This window comes from Cyclospora cayetanensis, unplaced genomic scaffold (assembly GCF_002999335.1).
Source record: "Cyclospora cayetanensis isolate NF1_C8 unplaced genomic scaffold, CcayRef3 CcayRef3_contig_313, whole genome shotgun sequence".
Lineage (NCBI taxonomy): Eukaryota > Apicomplexa > Conoidasida > Eucoccidiorida > Eimeriidae > Cyclospora > Cyclospora cayetanensis.
Genome location: NW_020312274.1, coordinates 1 through 21,521, shown reverse-complemented (window position 1 = coordinate 21,521; position 21,521 = coordinate 1). Strand labels below are relative to the sequence as shown.

Here is a 21,521-nt window from a genome sequence, read left to right as displayed (position 1 = left end):
AAAAACCACAACACCGACCTCATCTTATGTTGTAACACCGACACAGGCACACACACTCCACTTCTGACCGGAGGTCTGCGGTGTGCACTCCCGATCTAGGCGCACCCACCCACACACCCACACACACACACACACACACACACACAAACACACACACAGACACACACACACACACACACACACACACACACACACACACACACACACACACACACACACACCCGCCTGTATATAGTTCTACGTCGCTTTACTAACAGGTATCCATGGATTCCATTCGGGGTCATTCCCCTCGGTGTGGTACTTCCTCAGGCGCTGCCCTAACATATGCGTATGGTCCAGGATACGAAGAAATGCTTTGCCTTTGCGGGGCTCCCAACTGCGAGGGGTTTATTGGGGGAGGCAGCGCTGACTCCGCCAACGAAAAGAATCCCCTTGTCTGCAGTGTCAGCCTCGGCCTTCGGGCAGCCTCGTTTAGCACGCAAAAAGCCAGACCGTCAATGTAGTTCAGGCCTTTTATCCCTCCTACTCCCGAGGGGCAGGGACAGAAAAGGAAAGAATAGTGCTAAGGGAACCTACACCTTTTTGCTCCTACTGCTGCTTCTAGTACAGCAGCTTTGCGTCAGGAACAGCGCAGGAACTCGGTTAGTATGCAGTTACCCCTACGTCCGTAGACAGAGAGAGAGGGAGACGAAATCGGTGAAAACGCAACGCCTGATGGGGCTGTCTTGTGGACGGCTGGCCTTCACATGAACGGGTCTGCATTGTAGACGTATCTGCCATACCACTTCAGCAACCTTGTGTGCTCTGCCGCATGCAGCCGTGCATCTCCCTTGCTCCTGGGTGTCTAAGGTTTTCTCTCCCTTGTATTCACGAACTTCCTTCCTGCGCTTAGAGCCCATAGCGGCTCGTCGAAGTAGTTAGGCGGCCTTGCAGAGCTACTTACGGTCGGCACACACACTGGCTAGGGGACCAAAAGCTCCATCTCCCGGTTCTGTACTTCTTGCCAACCGCATCCCCATGGCGCAGACGCTGTAAAAGGAGATAAGGTGGCCGGCCGCACGCGTTCGTTAAGAGGGATATACGCATATCTGCGGCAACTGCTCGCCGGATGCTGCTCTATAGGCGCCCCGTTTTCGAGGTCAAATGCTCCTCTAGGGAATCCCCTAGGCTTCCGCTTATACCGAGGCCTTGGCAGCTTGCTCCCCCCCTTCCCCCCTCGCACTTCCCTTTTGCCCCCTAGCGCACAGGGTATGGCGGCCTGTACAGCAAAGGCAATCTTCCTGCGTACGTGGCTCTCTCGACGCAGACTCGACCCCAGCCACCATCTTTGAGGCGGCACTTGTGCTACCTGATGGCACTGCCCCCGGCCCGCAAGCCGATAGTGGCTCCCATTGCTAGGTAGCTGTCTAGGCAGTGCGCTGGTTGCTAGCGGCGGGATGAAAAACCAAGCGCACAAAGTCGTTCTGGACTAGTAACAGGATAGGCAGCAACGGCAAAGCACCAGTCTACTAGCGGGCGAGTACTTCGCCGCGCGCATTTTCTACCCACAATTGAAAATCGTTCTACATGCCTCGTGGAGCTGCACTTAGCAAAAGATGTCCAGCGCCTTTGCGCGCAACGCAACACCCCGCCTCGAGAGGTTCTTGTCAGATGTAATCTGAGGCGCTAACAGCGGAGGTGGAGCTGCGGCAACCCGTTGCCCGTGTGCGCCTTGGCTGCAAGAGCCACTGCCCAGATCGATAGGCAATATGGAGGGAAAATGGACATACTGGCTATAGCAAGACTATTCAGTAAGTCCTCCAAGAACTTAAAGGGAGGTGAAACAAGTTATATGTATAATTATATAGCCATAAAGAGCTGCTACTGGGGCCACCTTCGCATAAAGCGTTTTGCCAGTCGTTGGCGCCACTCTGCTGCTTGGTAATGCGCCGTCATCTACCCGAGGCCACCCCCCCATGAGTCACAGATCGTGATGGGTTCCCCCGACGCAAGGGCCCCCATGGGGGAACGGGGCCCCCAGATGTGATTCTTTCCAGGTTCCCATGTAACTCTAGAACCCTCCTTGATGATATACTTGTACTCCAGCCGATGAAGTCCTGGTGTTCATACACACACACGCACACATACACGTACACACACACACTATCCATCCATCTATGCATACATGCATTCATACATACACGCATCCATTTAAATACATACATACACACATCCATTCATATATTATACGTACATAGAACATAACCACACAGCAGTGCCCCAATGTGCGGCAGCACACGCAGCAAGCAGAAAGGCCCATGACTTGATCCTCTAGAGGTTGAACCCATAGGAGGGGTAGCAGCAGTCAGAGCAACGATAATAGTAAGAGCAGCGAGGGATGCTGGGAGGCACCATGTACCGTTCGGGATTGCAAGTGCGGTACTCCAGACGTTTCCTTCGCTCCAGTGCATCGGGCGCGCATCTTCCATTCGCCATCGCCCAACGCAGGCCTCATTTCCCACCATATACACATTCTCGCCAAACTGAAGCAGACAGCAACAGCAGCAGCAGCCGTCGCAGCCATAACCGCTCTGCCAGCAGGCTTGAGGGTCAACAGGGAGCCTTGAAAAATCGCCGAGTAAGCAACAGACAGCAACTATCAAACACTCAGTAGAGGTCAACACTAGAAGCCACGCAGAGCGCCCTCGAGGCCGCTCTGCCATCGCGCAGCATTTCAAGAAATCGTCGAGGTCGCCGCTTGGCGGGAAGACAGCAGCGCAGCCGAGAGGTGGCAGCAGGATAATCGGCTCCGAACCCTTGTAGGTAGCTGTAGCTGGAAGACGAGTTGCATCTGGGAGCCTTCCTTTTCCCGCTGAATGACTTCCTCAAGGGCCCTTTGATAAATCTGCAGCTTCCGTTCCTTTAGCCTCTCCCTGTACTTCTCACGTATTCGAAGCCGCTCCTCTGTCGGAGGACCCCTGCGGCCATCTTGCTGTTGCTGAAGGTGATTGCCGTCCTGCGGAGCTGCTGCGGAAGTTAGCTCGGATTGTGTGCCCCTGACATCTCGCTGATGCTGGTGCTGGTGACGCTGCGGTTGCTTCACGCCAGGTGCTCCCGATCCTTGCGGGCCCACACGCTGCTGCTGCGTTTCAGGAGCTGCTGAAATAGCGGCTGCGGCGTGATGTGCGTCATCTTGCTGCAGATACAATTCAATGCCGCCTCCAGGAGATGCCGTGGCGAGGGTAAATGGATCCCCGCGTCCCAAGGCTGCTGCAGCCTCCATGCCCATAGTCGGGGGATTTCCGCTGACGCAGCTGACAATAATAATGACTGAATGTGCTGCTGACGCTCCTGCTGGATTCAGGAAAAAATACCCCGGAGTGTCGCAGGACGAAACCACCCCGAGAGTTTCTTCCGGGTGCTGTTTCCGCGCGTGTCTGCTCGTGCTGTTTCCCCTGCTCCTATTGCTGCTGCTGCTACTCCCGCTGCCTATACTTCTGCTGCTTCTGTGCGTGCGTAACCCGATACAGCAGAAGTACTCTTGGACCTTCCTAGGTGAGGCAAAGGCTGACGAGGAATCACGCCACAAAGCGGGGAAAACAGCCACACCATGTGCGCCGTTGCTACAGCACGTTGACTCTGCTGTTACTGCTGCAATGAAGCAAAAGCTGCCTGCACAGGGGATGAGCTGTTGGGGTGCCCTGCCGCCTTCCGGACGGACAGGACGGAGGCAGAAGGAGAACCCCGCGAGTCTCTGGTGCGGTCGGTGTTACTGCTGTTGCCGCCTATGAGGCTATGGATTGTACAACAATCTGCCACAATGTGCGACGAAATATCGTCCATCCACTTAGGCATTCAGGCGAGGGTCTCTAAGAGGTCCCCATGACGCATTGCTGCTGCGCCTGGCTGCTGCTGCTGCTGCTCCTCCTCCTCCTGAGGAAGCACCAGTAAAAGAGCTCCCTCCGAACAAGCGTTTCGGCTTATAATTATGTGTGTCTTATGCCTGAAATGAAAGCAGCTGACTGCCGAGAGCCTTCTTACCCCCCTCTTCACCAGCCGGCTCTTAACAGCTCGGTGGACGGCGGACAGCTGCAGCAGCAGCTGCAGCGCCGACTGACTGTGTGCAGTAGGCCCCCCAACGTTCATACCCTGTGCTGTCTGGTTGCCAACACTAAGTTCTGCATCCGGATGTTGGCACCGTGATCCCATATAGCTGTGCACAGAGGTCCAACCTACTGGTGAGGCAGCCCACGCTTGGGTGTTTGCCAGTGCCCCCCAGCACCCTGCTGCACTCTGTCGAAAAACACCGGAGAAAGCGATTTAGTCAAGTTAGGCCACTGACTCTTCAAACTGGCTGCCGCTGTACTTAGGGTCGTCCTACGTTCCTAAAAACAAAGCAGTGGGCACCCGCGCTACGCCTCGGCCGACAAACTGCCGTGTAGAATCCAACGCTGGTCATAGACGGCAATGGCTCTAGAGCGGTGCACATCACAAGCAAAGGGTCCCGCAGTGTCACTGCAAATCCTGAGGCCAGCAGCTAAGGCAAGGGGCTTGTGGCGGGCAAAGCTACGCTACAGCACATTCTACTGTACAAGTTGTGTGGGAGAAAGAACGATTAGTAACGAATTGACCACTCGGCATGAATCTTCGAGTATCTTACTTATTGCAGAGAAACGCTAGCTCGATACAGTAAGTATCCATTTTGTGTGCGGGTGGGCCAGATGGACCATTCAACAAGCTGCGAACGATCGGAGTGTTTTGAGGGCCCAGCAAGCCGCAGCCTGGCTGTCCCTCTCCCCTCATGTCGGAGCCCTGAGCGGTGCGGGCAGTGCAAGGAGGTAGCAATTTCGGAAAGCACTGAATTAAGAAGTTTGCGTAGAGCCCGGAGTAAAGTGTCTGTCTACAGAGGCCTGAGATGGAGCAATACAAGGCTGGCCACGGATGTGTCACGGGGATATTTAGCGGCGTGGGCAGAGAAAGTAGGCAATACCGTTGAAGAACATCCAATAACGTTATATTACGTTTGCCTTTAGTCGTAAGATAAGCGTCTCCCCACAGTGACCTGAGATGGAGCGTCACAAACACACCTCATCTAACTGCCCACGGACTTAACTAGCCTGAACTTTTACGACTGAACACAAGAGATGCGTCTCATCCTTCCTATATGAGCTTGTATCGGTCCAAATAGGGTCTCCTCATAGATACTGTCTACCATAGCCTCACTAGGAGTAGCATAAAAGTTTTTGTGTGATATTCGAACAGTCTTTTATTCCTCGAGACCATTAGAGGTCCAAGGATGAGGGAAGAGACAACTTGATGTAGCTGCACCATCTAAGCACTCCATGCTCTTAGCGTTCGCAGCAACTTACATAAAGCTTCTAGCATACACAGCATTGGGCTTCCTTGTATCGAGCTAACTCTTCGCTGCAAAAAAAAGATATGCGAACCGACACACCAATAAGTCAACGTTCTACTAACTCGAAGCTCGATATAACCAATGTGGTACAAAGTGTTTAAAAGAAGCTTAGCCCGCTTTCCTTACTGATCTCAAAGCACATGCTCTCGTGCCCCGTATTTGTACATCGAGAAAAGCAGCGTACAGAACAGCGGGAAACTGTCTGCCCTATCACCACTCCGCAGGCCCACAGAGCCGCAAGAACAGCCCAAAAGATAGAAAAAAATTTGTGCATCAACCGTTAGAGTAAAATCCACGCGAAGTAAAGCACACACATACACATCAGCCTCCAACGAACGAGGGCCCAAGCTAATACCACAGCGGAAGTTCTATAGCACGCTGTCGTAGGAGCGATGAAATGTGTGAGTCTCCTGCTTCTAGAATACAAGTAAATTTGTAAAGGGATTCAAAAAGGCACCTGCTCAACAGTGCCATTTTGCCTCATAAAGCAATTCCAGCATACCAATACAGCCACGCAGGCAGCGTAGTCGGTTTCGAAGCCCAAAACGCAGCTTGGCGCCAGTTCATGTCCAGCTTTAGTTCTTCACCGCAAATGTTCGTTGAGGAGTTTGTTGTTATGAACAAAAACAGACGCGCCCTGCCACAGGCGGAATCACACCTAGAAATGCCTGCGCCTAAATCTGAGAATAGAAAATATCCTAACAATTCCAACCAAGAATTTTCCAGGCAAACAACTTATGGATGAAGGTTGTAATTTGAGTGAGAGCATGTGTTGGAGAGCGACAAATACGCAGGAAGCTTAGGGGACTTTATCCATGGCGACTACGTTGTTAACAAAATAGAGCTGCAAAAATTTGCAGGCCATAAACGAAACCGCGATTGCTCCTCTGACGACCACTAAGGTGGGCTTTCCCCTCCCCATTTAACTAGGGATTCGTCTCTAGCAGGCCAACTGTGCTTAATAATACCAGAACAAGTACTGCTGCGGCTGTCTGGATTCTCCACCTTCATACAGGTCACTTGCCTGCTCGGGTGTCCATAAATAATTCGTGACTGAAATCGATGCGTCTGTGGCACCTCTAGAGCAGTTGATAGAGTAAGAAGGACCATTGATTTGTGAGGGATTCGCAAATTGTCTTAGCCACCTGACTTCAAACTTCCTTTTTCTGGTAGCCTTCTAATGCATGTCATAGAACATGGCAATCCACAAGGATCAAATCTCCTAGGTCCAAACACGCATCATGCCGTTTCTTATCAGGATTCCGTGCTTTTCTCCCCTCATCTTTGCATGCATTCACGTGCAGTAGCCACATTTTCTTTGAGTCCGCCTTTAGGAATGGCTGCTGACCCCAGACTACCCGGTCCGACCCCCGGTCGGGCAGGAGTTCCTTAGTGTAGACCAGAATACGGGGCGGCGGACAGACGAGGGTAGTACTGTATTATGAACCCACTCGACACACAGAAGAAATTCAAGCCACTAGATTTGTGTGAGCAGAGAGCTACAAACACTACAGTGCACTTAGTGCGCTCTGTCCCTCTGCCTTAGCGGGGTTCTTTGTGATCACATTGAAGCCACTGTCTAGGCGAGTCAAGGGCACGCGGAAACGCACTAGTGAACATCGGATCCCTCTCCAACGTCATACACGGGAAGATCTGTAAAGCTTCCAGATTCGAATAAAGGCTGATTAAGGGGCTTTTTGAGCCGTGATAGAGCTGGAGCAAGGGATGAAATAGGTAGATTTGCTGAGTCTGTTAATAACGACAGATATATTTCCTGACCCTTGACCTGTGGCAGTCCAAAGATAGGGTCCATAGTCAGATCAGGTTACATATTTTAGTAACTAGAAAAGTTTGCAGAAGGTCGGCTATAGATTAGCTACATGGCTTTAGCTGCTGACAGTCTGGGCATGCGGGAGCAAACTCATCTGGGTTCGGTCGCATCCCACGCCACCTACAGTACTGTGAGAGCTTTCCCAGTGCACTATGGATCCTCCCATGGTCCGAGCATGTTTGTTGTATAGACAGGCATTGCAAAATGAATTTGGGAGGTTTACGCGACGGAGTCTGCTTTTTGTTTTGAACCACAGCAGTCTATCCTTAACGTGATAAGGCTTCACCCCTTTTTGCCATTTAGGGTTTAGGCAATAGTAGCAGCTGCATGACTTTTCAAAGCACGAAGGTTACGTGATTTTGATAGAAAGCGTAAATCCTCATGAAAAAGAGCGGCTGTACTGGATTGTAGTGAATAGCTGGGGCGTCGCGGGAGCGCATCGGTGACCGCGTAGTGGGTGCACTTAGAACACTTTACTGCAAAATTGTACAGCAGGAGGCACCAAAAAGAGAGAACTTGTTTAGGGCTATCAAAGTTCAGATTATTTCTAATGATACACTAACACTGATGTTCAGTCTAGCTTGCTGGCAGCTCGTCATGATTTAGCACACTCGCAAATTCCTCAACACAATTTTTTTTTCTGGGCTCAGTGCTTGATCAAGATTCTCAGTTAAAAACCCTTTCTAGAGTTACGGTATGCATGAGTAGAACCGCCTCCTTTTATTGCGCTGCTGTGCCACTCACACAGAGGCTCGGCCTCACCTTGTTAGGGTATCGACTATACCTCGATGAACAACCAGGAGATAGGCGTTGATGAGAAAACAAGGAGCTGCTTCTTTCTAGCGCTTCCTACCAAACGAGCCTCCGCAACGCGCGTCTGCTAAAAGCACATCACCCGTGGCCGATATGGGACTACGTAGAACACAGGTTCGACATTAGTCAGGGATCATACTGATGGGATTCGCTTTGGATTGGACGTGGCAGATAACTCCTATAGCCTTGCCAATGCTGGAGTCCTATTGCCTATCAGCAAACCTGAGTGCTAGAGACTGCGCTAGCGAGTGAACAGGCATGCTGCACTTATATGACGTCTCTCTTCGGATAGTAGATTCGCTTCATAAGCAGTGCCAAGTGGCTTTAGAAAATTTGCCAGTAATGCGACTTTGTATCAGCATAGATGAGCCCGTAGTAGGATTTCAACTGCGACACTTTTCTCTGTAGCCCCAGTCACTGCCCTGCATCCTGTTTGGTGGTCGTTCCGTGTCTCGATTGCTCGCGAGGCAGCCTGCTTCCCCTGGATCCAGTCTCGTTGCCCAAGTTCTTTGGATTTTCGCATGCATTTTCAGTCTAGGATTATATGAATAAACTTCTCACACTAAAAGCATGTGGGTTGTTGGTGCGTCTGGGGCTGCTTAGGAGTGCCTTATATGGCTTTCTTTCCTCTTTCAGCTTTGACTTTAGGCTAGGGCCGGTTCACAAAGCCTTGACATCCAGATGTTCTAAATCCCGAGCCGAGCCTTACCTATTAGGCGTAGGAGCAGGAGTTGAACTTGCTTATTCGTCGAGTTTCTGGAACATCAACTGTAAGCACCCCACAGGCCGGTGGCTTAATCAGTGAGTCACTGCCTATCCTGCGACCACCTAATGTCGGGCTTCGGGTAGACCTGACACAAATCACTAATTAAGTGTTTTTTTTGCATTCATGACTATTGCAAATCAAACGATCATAAGTATCAAAATTTCCATAAATTGCTAGCTTTTCCTGATTCAGTCTTCTCCATCCGCCGAAAGCTTGCTGTTATGCTGATGTCAACAAAGAACATTTAGAGAGGGATTGTATCAACGCCTGAAATGTAGCAATTCCTACAAGCAAACGACTTCCTACTTCATGAATAACGCTATATTAACGCACTTGTTCTTCCAATAAAGTTTGTGAAAGGACCACTTGTTTTACTTCCTCTGGTGGTTGAGAACGAGGTACATCTCCAACCAGCTTATGAAATTTTTAATTTGTTGCCCATCGTTTTGCATATCATTTTTTCTGGCCAGCATAACCTCATGAACGCATCCACAAACTGTAGGTGGCTGACAAACCATGCCGATCTACCTGCTAGGGAGCAACTGAGTTCACGACAGCTTGCAGGCCAGCCTCCCTCTGCCCGAGAGACATCGTGCCTCCCTTATTTTTATTTTTAACAGGCTTTTATCTTGCTTGTCAGTTGCCAAAGAATATGAAGTTGTTGGAGTACCTGATAACTCCATCGATATAAGAGAACTGCTGAGGGGCACCCTGACATCCCACTGTATCCATCGCCAATGGATGAATGATGAGCAAGCACATCGAATCAAGCGGCTTTACCAACCCTAACGCTCCATCTAAGGTCTTCATATGCCAACACGTAACCCCAGCCTCGATAAACAATAGCACACTGAATGATTTTCTTTTGATCTCCGCCCTTCCCTTCCCGCGCCCGTCACAATTTTTCGACGAGAGAGGGACAACTTGAGTGTGCGTAGATGCACGTTTTATGTATCTCTAGCGTGCATAGCTAGTTGCACCTGGCATCTTCTGCAACTTATACAAAATTGCGCCTGCATAGACTGGGCCAACGGAGACCTGCAAGGAAGATATTATGCGAAACCTAATTAATTAGTCAGTTCTTTATCACATCCTGGTCAAATATGGCCGATGTATTAAACAGTGTCTCAGTGGAGAGCTAACCTGTTACCTACAGCGTTGGTCATTGCACTAAGGAAGTCGACACCCCTAGCGCGTTGTAAGGCCTTGATTCAGCGGAGAGCCAGCCATAACCATGGGAGCGGGGCAATCCACAAGCACTTTCCTGGGATGCCACAACTGCAGACACTTATTACAACGTAGTTAAGTCTGGATATAAACGTCTCCTCATGAAGATCTTTACGATGGAGCGTTACATTGCTAGTGCACATGCTGGTACTGCTAGGCGTTCACATGTCGTGACATGTAGCGGCGTTCATCAGCACACCCCTCTCTTCGCGACAGGAGGAGTGTGCTGCATGTGGCCCCCAATAGGATGTAGTTTTAGCTAACAGATTGTAGTATTGCTGCTTCTGTGAAGCCAGAAAAGACCACCTTGGCACCAGAAGCTCAACCCGGAAGCAGCCAGTAGTGGCCATAGCCACGCCCTACGAGGCCTCAAGTAAAGCATCTGCGGGGCTGCGCTGGATCGTGCGCAGCCACCACACGGGTCCCTAGGAGACATATGATGTAGTCCTGCACAAAGCTTGCAACAGGGAAAGGCCACTATTAGGACGAGCTGCGTGCGAGAATACACAAGGGGAGCTTTAGGATGGTATGCCGTCTCCAAAACACCAAATGGAGAAGCGGCTGCGCACATGCTATAGGTGCTGCTGTTGCTGCACTTTCAAATCAAAGTAATTACGCTTGCATGCAGGCCACACGGCAAAAGCCAGCAGCGGGGGCGCCTGCTGCTGCCGCCACGGATGTTTATGCCGCTCAGTGTAAAGTGGGAAAGTGGTGCGGCTGCGGCTGTGTTTGATTTGTAGAGGGGATGCTGAGCCTCAAGAGGGATTCACACTTTCGCTCAGCGCCACGACCTCGGGGATTTTCTCTAAAGGATGCGCTCCTATCCTGCAGGCGACGTTGCGGTTCTGGTGTTCTGGTTGCTGCGGGTGTTTTTGTACGCAATGCTCTCGAAAGAGCAGCCCCTTCTCCTGCTGGTGGTACTGGGGGTCAGTCTGCTGGGAAAGCGGCTCGTTTTCCTCTAGCTGAAACTTCTCAGCTTCCGCCTTGTCCAGCTCGCATCGCTGTGGTAGTCCAGTCTCGGTTGTCTCGCCTCGCTGAGTCGAGTCTCTCTGATCTCTGGATGGCTGGGTAACTCCCACGGGCTTCCACACAAAAGGAACATTTCCCTCTTTAGGATCCCAGCTAAAGCAGCTAGGCGGAGGAAGCCGTATTATGCTGCTAGTAATGCTGCCCACTACTTCTGGACATCCCTGCGTGGCGAGTGCCCCATGGACGCCCTCCTCCGAGTTCCCAATCGACCAAAGCTTCAGAACCTGCAGTAAAATCTGCTGTTGTTGTTGCTGCTGCTCCCAGGTGCACATGGGGGCCATGCGCTGCAGCAGGTGCAGCAGCTGCTGCTGCAGCAATTCACAGCGAGTGTCGGGACGGCTGGCGGGCCAGAGCGCCCACTTCCCCTCTCCTAGGGCAGAAAAAGCCTTAGCCCTCTCCCCCTTCCACGACACAAACTTATGCAAAGGCACATCCCACAATAGGGGGATCCCGCTGCTGATGCCAGTATTGCTGCAACCTCCCACTTTCTCGCCGTTCCTCCAAAGCAAAGGAAGGTACTGCAACTCCAGCTCCTTGACGGCGAGGTCCAGTTCACGCTGCTGTAGCAGCAAAGAGGACTGATGCAGCTGAAACAGCTGCTGCAGTTGCTTCTGCACGTCGCTGCTAGAGCCTAGATGCGTATTTCCCGCAGCTGCAGCACAAACAGACGAAGAGCGCGGAGGCGTGCTCCCCAAGCGCATGCCCTCTTTGTGCTGGTGCTGCTGACCCCTCTGCTGCACAGCAGCAGGATTTTCCTGAGATAAAAACCGTGGATGCTGTTGTTGCTGCGGCATGGAGGGTGGTTGTGGTGGGGTCACTTGCTGCTGCTGAGACATCATCGCCTTGTGATGCGACATCAACTGCTGCTGCCGTTGAGGCATCGCCATGGTATGCTGCTGCTGTTGCACCTGCAGCAGCCTGTCATCCCGAGCAGCCTGCATTGCATGAGGCTGCTGAAATTGTTGCTGCTTGGCGAACGGCGGCTGTTGTTGCGGCGGCTGCTGCAGCACGGTCTGGTTACCACACACCGGAGAAATCGCCTCCTGCGCTTGCTGCACGTTGTGCTGCTGCTGCAGATGTTGCATGTGATGTTGCTGTTGGTGCTGCTTCTGCTGCAGCAGAACCTCACCTGGGCTGCCTTTTCTTCTAGGGGCGGGAGTTCGCCAGGAAGCCTTCCGCTTTTTGTCCCCTGGTGTTCCCGGAGCACCCCCTGAGGCGGCTGGAGAAGGGCCGCCTGTGAATGGATCCGTTGCAGAAACACACCCACCACCAACCCCTACACAGTTCTGATCCATTGGTGCCTGCTGGTACTGGTGTTGCCGCTGGTGCTGAGGAAGGGGCCTCGTGGGGGTCGCTGACGACTGCAAAAGCGCATGAGAATGAGCGACCATGGGGAGCGGCGGAGGCGGCTGCTGTGGTGGCATTTGTGCTTGCTGGAGTTGTTGCATGTAGCAATGCTGCTGTTGCAGGTACCGATGTGGCTGTGTCGGCGACTGTTGTGGCGTTGTTGGGTGCTGCTGGGGGACGGCGGGCAGTTGCATCATCTGTTGCTGCTGTTGCTGCTGCTGCATCAGCTGTTGCTGTTGCTGTTGCTGCTGCTGCATCATCTGTTGTTGTTGCTGCATCATCTGTTGCTGTTGCTGTTGCTGCTGCATCATCTGTTGTTGCTGCTGCTGTGGCATCATCTGTGGCTGCTGCTGCTGCGAAAGCGGGTGTGGTTGCTGCTGCTGCTGAGGCTGTTGCTGCAAGAGCTGCTGTGGCTGTTGCTGCTGTGAAAGCGGGTGTGGTTGCTGCTGCTGCTGCATCTGGTGCAAGTGCAGCTGTTGTTGCTGCTGACTTCTGTGTTGCGGCTGCATCACTTGCTGCTGCAGATGCTGTTGAGACTGATGAGAGGCCTGCGTGCAGGGGCGGGCAGCTCCGGAGGGGCCCCCCGCCTCGCTGAGGGGCCCTGGGTGTACCAAGGGGTCAACAGGCTGAAGGGGTTGCCGAAGGAACTGGGGGCCCCCGGGGTCATCGAGGGGCAGCGGCAGCCACTGTTGCAGCTGCGTGTCTTGGGAGAGACACGCCATTCGAGAGGGCGAAGAGCCTCAAGGAGTTGTGCTGCAGCTGCAGTGGCAGCAGACGAAGCCACCGCCAAGGGGGGTACTGATGGCACCTACCCACGGCTTGTGCCGCGTTGAGGGGCCCCAAGGGCCCCTAGGCCCTGGTGTAAGTCGCGAGGGCCGCCAAACGCCGACGTTTCCATGCGGTTTGCAGCAGAGTCGCTGATGAGGCTGCAAATCGGCTGCCCACAGGGCCCCCTAGGCCTCGAGATCGCCGGAGCTTGCAGGGAGTCGTGAGCAAAGAGAGCCGTCCACCAAACAGGGAAGGCTGGGAAGGGTCAGGTTCTACGGTTAAGGGTTCAAAAACCTTCGGGATCGGAAAACCGACGCAGCAGGACGGCAGCCGAGTGTGGCTCCGCAGGCTAACACGTCTGTGCGTCGCTGCTGCCTCTGCAGCAGCAAGAACGTGGAAGGGGGCCTAGAGCGGCAGACGCAAACAAAGTAATGAAGGAAACAAAGAGGAGAAGCAATGCCAGTCAGAACTGCCGCCTCACCCTGAGGCCCTTCGGCTAGGGCCCCCTCAGCAGGCCAGCAAGCAGCAGCAAGCCCGTAAGGGCAGCAGCAGCGACGGCGGCTGCAGCAGCTCCCACTACAACTGTTGAGGATGCACCAGAAGGAACGGATGCTTTTAATCATGCGGTCAGTGCCGTGTGTGGCCTATGAGTAGAAGGAAGTAAGCCGGAACCTCAGACATTCGACTTGGACGCTGTGTAATTTCAGTGATCCGCAAGGCGGCAGCAACCGCTGTTGCTGAGGCTGCTGCTGCTGCTCAGGTCTCTACACCCGCAATCCACGACAGATTCTGTGATTTTTTCGGGGGATCTTCTTTTGGGCTCAACGTGGGTGCCCGCTTTAGTGTCTCGCCGGCAGCACGCAAGGAAGGCACCTCGAACTTGGACAGCTGCGGCAGCCTATGCAGCGCAACTGCCGCCACCAACACTTGCAACAGGAGCCTTCTCCCGGGCTTCCGCATGGATCAACACCCCACTCTCTTTGCGCTATTCTTACTGAAGGGCAAATGTGCGCTCGGAGTACCCCAGCAGGGGGCAGGCGCGAAGACAGCAGCACATTTGATTGACTCTTCTTTGCTGGCGCCGCCACCAAAGAGGCTCCTCCTTGTCGCATGACAAACAATTGCACTGCCATCTGGGGCCCGCTATTTCAGCATCCGGATGTCTTGCCACCTCTGACGACACTGAAATCAAAGGCGTTTGTCGCGGCTGCCTGCCGAGCAGCAGCACGACTGGCAGTCTGTAGCGTATCTTCCATACATCCCGAGGCGCGAAAATGATGCTACGGTATTTATTTACGAAGCAGCCTGGGGGAGGCCCTGCTCCTTTGATCCACAATCCTGTGAGATGGTGGATCCTGCTCCTTATTTGCCTGCACATGGTCCTCTTCCTCGTTGCCGCGGCCTCCTTTGCCTTTCCTTCGATGTGGGATCTTTACTGCGTCCAGCTACTGGACAACTCGACCTATTGCGCCGTATGCGCAGGTACTTTGTAAACATTGACGGGCTGACTAAAGCCGTAAAGCCGCCCTAACAGCCCTGTGCTTCTGCAACGGGACATGAAGAGTAACTCACTCAGCGCCCCCCGCCTCTTCGTTTGTCTACACGTTTAGCCAAGTGCACGGGGAAAGCCTGAAGCCTATGCAAGGCGGTGCACCTAGGAATACCACCTCGACTGCAGCCGACCGACAACACACACGTTAGCCGTGGCCGTTGCTTGGGCGTTAAAACAGGGGCACTTCTGTCTACGGGTTCTCCTCTTGCTTCCTATCCTGCACGCTCGCACCTCGCTCGCTGGCAAGACATCCTGCATGCATGCGCACGGTGTGTATGTCTAGGGGCATTCTTCCGCGTGGGTGTGTGCTGCGTTTGCTGCCCTTCCTTCAGCCGTGGCTTTTGCTATGATTTTTTACTTTTCCCTCCTCTCCTGCGAGACTTGGGGGACGGAGCGTGAGTGGGCGGTCGCTACGGTGGTGACGATGTCTATGGCGATTGTGGATTTGTGCACCGCAGGGTGGGGCATGTTTGTTTTGGTAACTTCTTCCCAGGCAATCTTCGTTGAGGAGGAGAGTCCTGAGGGGTGCGACGACTGGAAGGCCTACTTCTTCTACTATGCTGCTGCCGTTGTGATTACTGCCCACGTTACAGTTGCCGTTAGCTGTGCTGTAGTCGCCGTCTTCCTGACGCGGGGTGTGGGAACCCAGCTGGAAGAGCTCAGACACCTAGTCTAGAAGAAGGGTGCGCTCAACTACCAAACCACTAAAAGGCCTTCGAAGGAAACAGGGGGAGAAGGGAGGGAGGGGAGAAGAGAGGAGGGCATGCAGCGCGCGAGACGCCTTTGCGAACGCGCTAGGTGCCTAAAATGCCCCTATAGGCGGCGCAGAGGTCGACTGCCGTCTTCGGCACGAGCCGCCAATCCTCTTCGCCCTTCTCTGCGAGGTGATATGTGTAGAGGCTGTGTACATACACAGCCTCTACACATGGGGTTCTGGGAGAAGCGGCAAGAGCGGGGTTTCTTGGCCTTGCCCCGCTGCACTGTGTCTGACTGCGACTCGCATGTGGACGCGCAGGGATTGCGCACGCCACGCAGAGACGAGGAAGGCGCAGGAAGGACTCTTGAAGGGCCTCATGACACTTCCAGTCGAGTGCTGTAGTACTGCACGATGGCGTCTGCACCACAAATCGTAGAGAGAGGGGGCTTGACGCGAGTTTTGGTCTGAAACTAGTGCTAACCTTGAGGCCGTGTGCGCGACTTTGCAGCTTTTAGCAGCGCACAGAGCACTCTCCGCAGGCTTGCCTTCTTGCGCCGTCCGGTCGACATTACGGCGTACATTTAGGGTGCAGCGAGTGGAGAGCTCACCTAGCTGGAAGAGGAATCGGGGAGTCTCGATGGTATCAAGGAAGAAGGGGTTCGACACCGCGTCAGCGTACAGCCGGTGCAGGCGTTTGAAGAACTGCAGCAGCAGCAGCACCACCAACGACAACGACCTCCAAAAAATGCGGCTCTCAAAAAATCACCTCAGGGATGCTCAGCTGCCCCCAAGCTGCGTGAAGCTTGCACGGGCCTCCCCCGTTTTGAGTGCTCGGAGAGCTCCCAGGCTGCCAACACAGTCACAGCCAAGCGCTTGCCTCCCGCATTGCTTTTCTCGAGAGGTGTGCGCCGCCTCTTCTTCTCTCACCGCTCGAAGCTCCTGCTCGTGTAGGGGAGCCTTGAGTGAGAGGCCAACGAGGATCTTAAGGCCGGTGGGAGCGGCGTAGGCGTAAAGAGAGGCGTCCTGAAGGGTGCCTAAACAGGGGCATGCAAGCCCCAAAAAACTGTCTCCACCAGAAGGGGGGCCCCCGGGGGCCCCCTGCTGCTGCTGCTCCGCAGCGACTGCATACACACACCCACACACATACACACACACAACGAGTAGCATGCAGAGAGCGTGTGTGCACTTGCTACAAGAGGCGAGATGGCTGCTGCTGCGAACGTTTGGTAATAGCGGGACCATCTGAAAACACGCTGCAGACCACGCCTCATATCCAGCATCAAAACATGCACGATCGGGGAATTACTGCACCACCTCAAGCCGCGGAAAGGAAAGGCTGCGTACGCTGCTCGTCGATGACATCGAGGGCCGCATACGCGGCGAATTGCATGGGAATTTCCTCAGAGTCACCATACACCCGGAAGCAGAGGGGCTCACTCTGCGGCAGACAATAGTGCAGTCCCACAGGCAAGGCATGCAGGGCACTCAAGCTCCCTCCTCGGAAAGCGCTCAAAAGATTGGATGCTGTGGGTGGAGGGGAAAGTGGGGGAGGGGGGTTGTTGCTCCCGACTGATCAGCAGCAGTGACAGCAGTCGCAACAGCACGCAGTAGCACTCTCATCAGCAGTGGCGGAAAGCAGAGCCGACGCTGAAGGAGAGTCATCAAACACTGAGACAGCGGAATCCAGAAAACGCAATGACGTGATAAGACGCACCTCACGGCCCACATAGCAAACACACGCCACGACCATCCTCTTGACTGCCGCCGCTGAGGCAGCAGCAGCAGCAGCAGCAGCAGTCGGTGCAGCTGCTACGGCAGCTCTGCACACGTTATGGGTAAAGATGGAAGCTCAGGAATCCACAGCAGCTCCTCAGAGGATATACGCCGTGGCCTCCTTGTTGCTGACCATGCCCTTCTGCTGCATGTGCTACTGCTGCAACTGCACATGTGGTGGTATTGCGGCTTGCCAAAGCCAACAACTCAGAGGGCCGTGGTGCAGTCAGAAGGGACAGTGATGCAAGGCGCAGCACTCAATGAGGAAGAAAACAAACAAAACCTGCCGCATGCGTGTTAAGCTTTGTATTTCCTGTGCCGCTTCCGCCACGTCGGTGGCGGCATGCCCTGCAGCACGAGAGGCATGGGAGGTGTCTTTGCGCTAGAACCCTTCTTTCCGCTATTACAGGCATGCCTTCTGCATTTCGCATAAAAAGCAGAACTCAAGAGTCCTACGGCTGCGAGCGCTCCCGTGTGTGTGTGTGTATGGAGCTGCCTCTCCCAAAGCCCCTACAGCGGGAGGCCAGCGACCTCACCACCCCCGGCGGCTCCTTCCGCGGCTGGTGTTCCTTCTATTGCTGGAGATTTTCTTCCTGTTTTCCACGCTACATGGCTTCGTGGACTTCGCTGTGCGGGACCCTACTGCAGGGAGTGCAGGGTCTGCAGCAAGCAGCGCGATCTGCAGATACAGCGCGGTAGAGCGGCTTCCACTGAAGTCACTGCCTTCCGTCCATCATCTCCCCCGTAAGGCCTCTACCGCTGAAAGCTCACGCAAATACCCCGAAGACTCTCATGGAGTCTCTTGCAGGGCGGGCTGCAGAGCCTCTCACTCCGCGAGTCAACAAAGGGACGAGCAACTGCACACACGACTGCCCAAGCAGCAACACCAGCAGCAGCACCAGCAGCAAGTGCAAGGCGGAGTCACTCACGCCACACCTGCTGCAGAAGTGCCTCGGAATCCCTGCGGAGCTCTTGAGATTGGATGCCTCGGAATGCTACCGCCTGATCAGCAGCAACGGCAGCAGTCCCAGCAGTGCAAAGCGGCCATGCAGCCACACAGCGTCTCCCGGTCGTATGTACACCGCAGGATGCCCTCCGCTGCCTTTCTCGCGTCCCCTGCACTTTGTCGCTGTCCCGCTGGACTGCCCCCACGCAGCACGCGTGGGGTGTCTCTGCACCCCTGCAGCAGCAGCGGCTCTTCTTTCGAATGTGTCGGGGCATGCATGCGCCTCGACAGCGGCTGTAACAGTGCCAAGTGGCCCCCCGAACGGCAGCGGCAAAGGCGGCGCAAGCACCTACCGGTGTGCTGAATGCGGTGGATGGCTGTATGAACGCTTCTACCCTTGCTACTATCCGGTGAATGCAAATTGCATCGGCTTCGGTGCGCCTGAGGACGTCGGAGCCTTTCTAGCCTCTGTTGCAGGTTCTGGTGTTGTTGCATCTCGCATAGGGGTCGACCGCAAGCCTTCCTCTACTAGGGGAGACTTCGTGGAGGCTCCTGTGCCCCTCAGGGGAAAGCCGCATGTGCACGGAGCCCTCATGGTATCGCCTTCCTTCGCCTATGCGGCAGACGTTGCGCTTGCGCCATACATAGCTCTCAAGGTACATTGATCTTCTCAAAGCCTTTAAGTCCATTTGCCCGTAATCCAATGGCAAGCAAGCAGAGCTTGCAGCCCCATGCACGGCTCCATGTTACAGACGCGATGCCGATTTATTGCACCCTGCAGCTGGTGTGGCGATTCTGCTCAGCGGCATCCCGATGCTGCCCACATTGCACCCCTTTTACTGATGCTGTTTTGATACTGCTGCTACTACTTCTGCTCAGGATGCGGGCTGCCGGATCCAAGTACTGCTAGAATGCTTGGTGCACCCCTTAGGATTTTCTCCCTGGCCGCGGTGTATGTACACCTCAGAGCAGCACGACAGGGACCTCATAGATGGCAGTCGGATGGCGTCCTCGGCTGCTGCAACGGCAGCAAGGGCAGCAGCAGCCGCCTTCTTTAGCCGCGCTGACGAGCTCACAACCCGTGGCATCTGCCCTTCACCGGTGATTGCTGCAACAGTCCAACAGCCGATGCAGCAAAGGCAGCAGCAAAGGCACAAGTGGAAAGATGTAGTGCCCCCCAGTCGTGCAAGTCACTTCTTGGAATGGCGCGTAACTGACACCGCAGCGCTCGTACCGTGTCGGTTGCTGCTTTCTGTCATCCGACAAGAAAGCATCAACAGCAGCAACAACAAGGGGGGGGGCAACAATACTCGCAACGTAGCGGATGCTCTGCAGGCGGACTTGCACCAGCTGCTGCTGCCGCTGCTGCCAGCGATGCCAGATCTCACCTCCTTTAGAGTCACCCCTAAAACAGAGCGAACAACCCCGAGCGAAGCAGCCGCTGCAACAACAACGGCACCAACAGCGAATACTGCCGAGAGGGCAACAGCTGTTGCTTCTGTACTCTTGCAAGAAGCGAGGCACCCTGCAACGAAGAATGAGCTGCAGCAGCAGCTTCAGCAGCAGGAAAGGCAGCAGCAGCAGCAACCCGATCCTATTCGGGTTGAATACAAGTCAACACGTGCGCAGGAGCAGCAAGAGGGGCAGCAGCAGCAGCAACAGCAAGAGGGGCAGCAGCAGCAGCAACAGCAAGAGCAGCAAGAGACGCAACACATGCATATACGCGTTAAGTCTGAAGCTCCCGACGTGTTCGAGCACTGCAAAGCGAAGGTTTGTGTTCCCGCCAACGCGGCCGATGAGAATTTCCCTTCATCCCCAAACACACAAATTAGCAGCACTCTGAACAGAGCTGCTGCCGCCGGTGAGGCAAGCAGCAGCAGTCGGGAAATGCTCACCGCACGCCAAATGAACAACAGCAGCGGGCTATTATGCAAGGCCCCTGTTTCAGCTGACATTGAGGAGAAGCAGACAAACGAGGTGCTGCATGAGTGTTCAGAGCAGCAGCAGAAGCAGCAGCAGAAGCAGCAGCAGCACCAAGGGCAGCGGAAAAGGGAGGGAGGGCAACAACCACAGCTACAGCCAGAAGCACGTGCGCGGGAAGATACGAAACAGCACGAGCATCAGAAAGAGGAGCAGCATAAAAAGCAAGAAGCGCAGGAGCAAATCCGCTGCCGCGCTGTACATTTGGTGAAACAAGAGCTTCAAGTGCAGCCCACCGCAGCCGGCAAGCAGCCGCAGGGAGGACTCCCTCAGCATCGCGGATCGCTGCTTCTGGGGTTGAGTGACGATGAGGAAGAGGACACAACGGCTCTCCTCAAAAAGCTTCAAATGCCACGTCAAGAGCTGCGACAAAGGCAACAGGTAGAGCACGCGCAGCGTCAGCAGGAAAAGCACGAGCATGAGAAGCGCCTGCAGAAAACGCAGAAGCAGGAGGAGCTTCTCAATGACTTAGACGCGCAGATCAAACAGAAAGAGGAGCGGCTGCGTGCCTTGCAGCGGGAGCTTGAGAGACGCGAGGAGCAACTGCAACTGCAGCTGCAGCAGAAGCCGAAGCAGCACCCGCGGCAATCCATTACGCAACAAAAGGATGCGGCCTTCCAGAAGCGGCAGAGAAGACCTCTTCCCAGTAGCAGCGGCAGCGCTTCGGATAGGAGTGATGCTGTCAGTACCGACACACGAAAGCGTCTCAAGGCAAGTTCTCAGAAAACGCGGCAGCTTCGCTGCAGCAGCTCTTCCAGCAGAGACAGCAGCACCGACTCTACTGGCAACAACAGGTCTCGTCGCAAGAGCACCAGCACTTCCAGAAAGGACAGGCAGCAGGTGAACGAGGAGGAGGTTGCTTACATTACGTTTCTGAGCTGCGGCGTTTCCGCAGCCGACACAAAACGCCTTGACGCGAAGCTGCAGGAGCTTTCAGCGTAGGTTTGTTTAAAAAACATTGTCCCTTTTTCCCGCTTCTATCGCAGGCAGGGCCCTCTGCTCTGCATGCGCTTCTCCCTATCTTTCTTTCTCTCTCTGTCTGTCTGTCTTTCTTTCTTTCTCTCTCTCTCTCTCTCTGTGTCTCTGTGTCTATCTCTCTCTCTTCCTCTCTCTCTCTCTCTCTCTCTCTCTCTCTCTCTCTGTCTCTCTCTCCCTCTCTTTCTCTCTCTCTCCCTTCCTTTCTCCTCTCCCCTTCTCTCCTCTTCTCCCCTCTTTTTTCTGTCCTTCACCCCCTCTCTCCTCCCCCTCTCCTCTCCCTCCTCCCCTTCTCATCTCTCTCCTCACCCTTCCCTCATCCACTCTCCATCCTCATCCCTCCTTCTCTTCTCCCACATCTCTCCCTTCCTTCCTACCCCACACTGCAACTTCCCCCTCCTTTTTCCCCCTCTTTCTTTTTT

The 21,521-nt window shown here is 54.3% G+C and overlaps 5 protein-coding genes across 5 annotated transcripts; 2 read left to right on the top strand and 3 right to left on the bottom strand.

The window, feature by feature from the left end:
• Nucleotides 1-1,935: 1,935 nt before the first annotated feature.
• LOC113146463 lies at nt 1,936-3,268 on the bottom strand. Its single transcript, XM_026333877.1, has 3 exons — nt 2,795-3,268; nt 2,399-2,522; nt 1,936-2,096 (listed from the first exon to the last, which is right to left on the bottom strand). Exons 1-3 carry the CDS (start codon nt 3,266-3,268, stop codon nt 1,936-1,938), a joined length of 759 nt encoding a protein of 252 aa, XP_026189662.1.
• A 7,519-nt stretch (nt 3,269-10,787) lies between these two features.
• On the bottom strand, nt 10,788-12,677 carry LOC34623113 (auxin response factor 7; the record flags this gene model as incomplete). The annotated part of the gene is made up of 3 exons (XM_026333876.1): nt 10,788-11,713; nt 11,805-11,979; nt 12,186-12,677. Coding segments are annotated over 3 exons (1,593 nt in total), but the record flags the coding sequence as incomplete, so codon positions are not given.
• An 83-nt stretch (nt 12,678-12,760) lies between these two features.
• On the bottom strand, nt 12,761-17,175 carry LOC34623115 (the record flags this gene model as incomplete). Its single annotated transcript, XM_026333879.1, has 4 exons — nt 17,140-17,175; nt 16,770-16,863; nt 16,351-16,546; nt 12,761-12,869 (listed from the first exon to the last, which is right to left on the bottom strand). Coding segments are annotated over exons 1-4 (435 nt in total), but the record flags the coding sequence as incomplete, so codon positions are not given.
• LOC34623114 lies at nt 14,451-15,404 on the top strand. Its single transcript, XM_026333878.1, has 2 exons — nt 14,451-14,658; nt 15,061-15,404. Exons 1-2 carry the CDS (start codon nt 14,451-14,453, stop codon nt 15,402-15,404), a joined length of 552 nt encoding a protein of 183 aa, XP_026189663.1.
• Nucleotides 17,176-17,205: 30 nt separating the features above from the next.
• Nucleotides 17,206-21,066, top strand: LOC34623116 (AF4/FMR2 family member 4; the record flags this gene model as incomplete). The annotated part of the gene is made up of 5 exons (XM_026333880.1): nt 17,206-17,225; nt 18,080-18,800; nt 19,024-20,121; nt 20,218-20,295; nt 20,398-21,066. Coding segments are annotated over 5 exons (2,586 nt in total), but the record flags the coding sequence as incomplete, so codon positions are not given.
• Nucleotides 21,067-21,521: the final 455 nt, after the last annotated feature.